This window comes from Sinocyclocheilus anshuiensis, unplaced genomic scaffold (assembly GCF_001515605.1).
Source record: "Sinocyclocheilus anshuiensis isolate Anshui unplaced genomic scaffold, SAMN03320099.WGS_v1.1 scaffold630, whole genome shotgun sequence".
Classification (NCBI taxonomy): domain Eukaryota; kingdom Metazoa; phylum Chordata; class Actinopteri; order Cypriniformes; family Cyprinidae; genus Sinocyclocheilus; species Sinocyclocheilus anshuiensis.
The window spans coordinates 54,824-59,456 of record NW_015542353.1 but is presented as its reverse complement, the minus strand read 5'-3'; the positions used below and the strand labels follow the sequence as shown (position 1 = coordinate 59,456).

General features: G+C 37.5%; 2 protein-coding genes across 3 annotated transcripts in view; one reads left to right on the top strand and one right to left on the bottom strand.

Annotated features, from left to right (window-relative positions):
• Positions 1-814, top strand: part of LOC107691554 (L-rhamnose-binding lectin CSL2-like) — a 7,509-nt gene extending 6,695 nt beyond the window's left edge. The window contains exons 11-12 of the mRNA XM_016490198.1: positions 478-587; positions 723-814. Of these exons, the coding sequence (XP_016345684.1) occupies positions 478-587; positions 723-724 (112 nt within the window). The 3' untranslated portion in view covers positions 725-814. The remainder of the gene's footprint in view (positions 1-477; positions 588-722) is intronic.
• A 1,296-nt stretch (positions 815-2,110) lies between these two features.
• The window catches only part of ywhabb (tyrosine 3-monooxygenase/tryptophan 5-monooxygenase activation protein, beta polypeptide b), a 6,265-nt gene continuing 3,742 nt past the window's right edge, over positions 2,111-4,633 (bottom strand). The window contains exons 4-7 of one of the 2 annotated variants that reach the window (XM_016490195.1): positions 3,317-3,480; positions 2,897-2,968; positions 2,822-2,845; positions 2,111-2,731 (exon numbers count right to left, since the gene is read on the bottom strand). In XM_016490195.1, the coding sequence (XP_016345681.1) occupies positions 2,681-2,731; positions 2,822-2,845; positions 2,897-2,968; positions 3,317-3,480 (311 nt within the window). In that variant the 3' untranslated portion in view covers positions 2,111-2,680. Of the gene's footprint in view, positions 2,732-2,821; positions 2,846-2,872; positions 2,969-3,316; positions 3,481-4,633 lie in introns of both variants that reach the window. The other variant, XM_016490196.1, reaches the window with a different exon arrangement.

Below are 4,633 nucleotides of genomic sequence, written 5' to 3'. Positions count from 1 at the left end.
AAAAAAATAAACATTTCCATTTGTTTTGTAAGTTTGGTCTGAGTTCTTGATGCTTTTACAACGTTTTCACCAGCAGGTATCACCAGCATGTGCTGTTTCAAGTGCTTCCAAACATTGAATCATTTTTCGAAGCAATTGGTTCAGTTGATTCAATGCTTCGAAAAGCTTTGTTTCTCCCATCACTAAATGTAGGCAGGTTTCATAAAAAAAAAGCAGCATTTTGAGTAAAAAGCTGAGAAAATCGCATTTTTAGCAAATACTACATCTGGATCATATTCAGTAAGATGATCGAAGCAAAGATGCAACAGATGGCTTCCGTCAGCACCCCCAAAGCTTGCACAGTCATTATTCACTTCCTGGAGTGACATTTCACTTGCTAACATTAGGCAGTTCCCTCTCTTACACCAAATACACCAAATAATGTTCTTTTTAGCAGCATCATATGACCCCTTTAATTGATCTTTTATTATTGTTTAGATGTGAATGGAAAAGCAGCTGCTCCATATTAGCCTCCAACAGTGTCTTCTCGGATCCATGTTTCGGCACATTCAAGTACCTGTACATCTCATACTCCTGCGTGTCTAAGTGTAAGTGTTACTGTATTGAGAAATTATACTGCATAATTTTCTAATGTGTTGATTAGTTCTGGTTTGGTTTTACTCATTAACTCACTCATCAGGCTAGACTGATAAGCTTACATTACTGTTAATGTTTTTTGGCAGAGAACAACAGCTGATCTTGTGGATTTGGCCTCTTCAATTCAATCAGCATCCCCTCCACTTTAAATGCGCTGAAACAAATCTATTTCTTAATGGTTAACGCATCTATTAAATGGTATTTGCCGTTTTTCTTCTTGTAAAGATATGGCAAAAGGGTAATGGTAGAACACTGCTGATCCGATTTCACTCTTTTTTGTGCGAATGAAGTGGCTTTGATTTAATTTTTCTATAGACCTTGCTTGTACACTATGTTGTGGGATTTTCCTTACAATAAACGCTTTTGCCTATTATGATTTGTGCCTATTGTTCTTAAAGCATGTTGATTGTAAACACCTTAACATCATTTACCAAGTTTTAGGATAAAGAATACATCAGGGTATACATTGTTAATTTATTACCGACATTGTAACAATGCAATGCTGGTTATCCTTATCCTTTAACATATCAAGTGCAAATAATTGCACAAACCAACTTATCTTTCATTCACTGAGAAAAATTATATGCTAAGAAAACCTTATGGTGCAACCTCACGAACCTTTTTATATTTGCCAGCTGTAATTCACAGCAGTTTGGGGTTAGTCAATTTAAAATAACGTTTTTTTTTTATTTTTTTTTTATGAACATATTTTAAAATGTCTTTTTTTTCCTGATGCAAAGCTGAATTTTCAGCATCATAACTCCTGTATTCAGTGTCGCATAATCCTTCAGAAATCATTCAGAATACTGATTTGCAGCTCAAGAAACATTTTCTTATTATCAGTGTTGAAAACAGTTGTGCAATTTTTTAATTACTTTTTTCTTTGATGAACAGAAAGTTCAAAAGAACAGCATTTATTGGAAATAGAAATCTTTTGCAACATTATAAATCTCGTTAGTTACATTTGATCAATGAAATGCATCGTTTAATAAAAGTAATAATTTCCTAAAAATCAACCAAACAATCAGTTAATCTTACTGGACCCCAGTCTTTTGAACATTAGTATTCTGCCCAACTAGTGGCAAAATTATGGTACTTCTCAAACAAGCTGTTCTGACTTAAAAAAAAAAAAAAAAGTCTAACCTCATTTGTTTGCATTGTAGGGCTATATAACCCTATATGTATTTATGTACTTCGATGTATTATTAACATAGTATGTCAAAGCAGAGCACAATCAGCTTGTAACACTCCAAAGAGAAAGGAAAACTTGAAATCGCATCATATGACCCCTTTAAAAGCTAGCTTTACTCATTCAAGTTAATACCATTTAAATTAGTTCAAAATACTTTAGTGTTGTCTTTAAAATTAATGTTTAAAAATGTCACTGCTTGTTTAAGAATATGACATGAATGAAAACACAGCTTAAGCAGCACAGAATTGAACAAGAAAGCAGAGATGTCAGACTTACTCTGTATTTGGTGAAAATAAACTGCCAGTTTAATAACCATACAATAAAACCTGTAAATACCGATGAATTATACTAAAAAAAAAATATGATCGTAACAAAAACAAAAAAAGAGGATGAAAAATGCACAACCAGCTAAAGTGGAACAAAGGGATTTATCAAGAAGGAAAATTAGAGTTCACAACCCCGATCCCCAATACACTCACTCTCACTTTCAAACACACACACACAGTTACTCTCCGTTAGCAGCACACACACTCTTACAGTCACCCAGACATGCATAAAGGACAGGGTTTGATAATCAGTACACGTTAAATTCACAAACAAAATGACTGGACCTGCTCTAATGTCAGCATGTCACCCTGTGAGCCACCCCCACCCCCATCCCAGCCACGGGGGCTTCGCTGAGCGTCTTCCTGCGGGTGCTGATCATCGTTCAGAAGGTACGGGGGAGCGGGGCTGGGAACTGGATTTTGAGAGGGGTGGGTGCTGTAGGGTGGAATGAGGTGGGAGGGTTGGTGGAAGCCATTTGTGTATTTAAGGTGGATGTGTGGGTGTTTGGAGATCAGTGCGGCTCCCCTAGTTCTCGTTGTCGCCTGCTTCGTCGCCCTGGTTTTCTGACGTCCAAAGCTGCAGGTATGAGAATTAATATAATGTATGAGCCAATAAAGCACTGAAACAGAAATAACACTGGTGCAGAATGTATGATGGAGGACTTACAGTGAGGTTGTCCCTTAGAAGCTGCTGCAGAATGTATGATGGAGGACTTACAGTGAGGTTGTCCCGTAGAAGCATCATGATCAAGGTGCTGTCTTTGTAGGAGTCCTCATTTAAAGTGTCAAGCTCAGCAATGGCTTCATCAAAAGCCTGTAAGAGAGGCTCTGGTTTCTCATTTGGTTGAATGAGCATCAAATACACTGGTGCTTGTATTGTAACAATGTTTACTGTAGTCAAGATTTGCAAAGAAATAAAATACACATTTATATGATGAAGTGTAAGAGGCTGTCCACATAGGACACATTCTCGTTTTTTATGGTTTTATATGTACACATGCACTAGATGGGCATCTTTGGCGACTGTACCATCTCTCAATACTTGGCAAGTTAAAATCAGTTGAATTTCTATAAACAAGTCTCTGTCTAAATTTGGTTAAATGCAAGAACTCGTCCTGTGTGAATGGCCCCTTATGTTGCTAGCGTTTAAAGAGATACCAACCGTCTTAGCGAGTTGACAGGCATTCTCAGGAGAGTTGAGGATCTCGTAGTAAAAAACGGAAAAGTTGAGGGCAAGACCCAACCGTATAGGGTGTGTAGGCTGCATTTCCTTCTTACTTATCTCAAAAGCATCTTGGTAAGCCTTCTGAGAGTTCTCAACCGTGGCTGAAAAAAACAAAAATTTTATCTTGTGTTGATTACATTCAAAAAATATAATTCTGTCATGACAACTCTCGGATGGATTGGCATGGTAATGTACATGACAATGTTAATGTATTTGGTCTTGGCGGAATAGATCTGCTGTTGCTGCGTCAGAGCAAGTACCGAGACTTGCTACTGCCAATACATCCACAACATGCTGCTGTGAGCATGTAAGAAATATTGCTGCTGCAAATATAACATACATTAAATAACCCCCATATAGCATGCATGAATCACCTCGTAGCAGATCTATACAGGTGGAGCTGGGGAAGGTGGAGGGTTTCTGAAGCAAGCTGCAACTGCTACTGCAAGCCCTAGTCATAAATTTGAATTCTGAGCAGCGAGCTCATTGACCGATACAGGAGAGAACCAATCAGCTGTGCCATGTGATAATGATGTCATTAGGTCAGATTGAGTTTGACCTATCGGACGGCACCATCTAGAGTTTCATGCCAGAGCTTTGTATTTATGTCAAAAATAGTCAGACAGATAGATAGTAGTGATGCACTGAAATGAACTTTTTACCGAAATCAAAAGGAAAGTTATTATTTAATCAAAAACCAAAACTGAAAAGGACATATTCAGAATTCAATTTGGGTAACTGAACTCATTATACTGATCAGGGTGTAAATTTCTTTGGCAACAAGCCACTTTTCAATGTTTCAGCCTAACAAATTTTACATACTGCTACTCTAGAATCATTTTTGGTCACGCTGATATGTGTGTCCACTCCACACTGCTGACGTGTTTACCTGTTGAAGAGTATCCACGCCATGTTCACAAAATAGAAGCTAAAACAGTCAAAACGCACCTTTGGAGAAGTGCTAATTAACTTTCGATCTACGATTTTGGCTCTCTAAAAGAATTACGCCAGAATTTTCTGTTTTGGCCAAATATTTCCTAAATTTAGGTGTATCACTCATAGATGGAAATACAGATAGATAGATAAATGACAGACAGACAGACAGACAGAGAGATAGAACAATATAATAATAGATAGAATGATAGATAAATTGACAGACATGACATAACGGATTGAACGACAGACAAATAGAAATAGAACACAGTGCTTCCCACAGACCTACACTCTATTTATGGCGGCCCTTCACCCAATGGG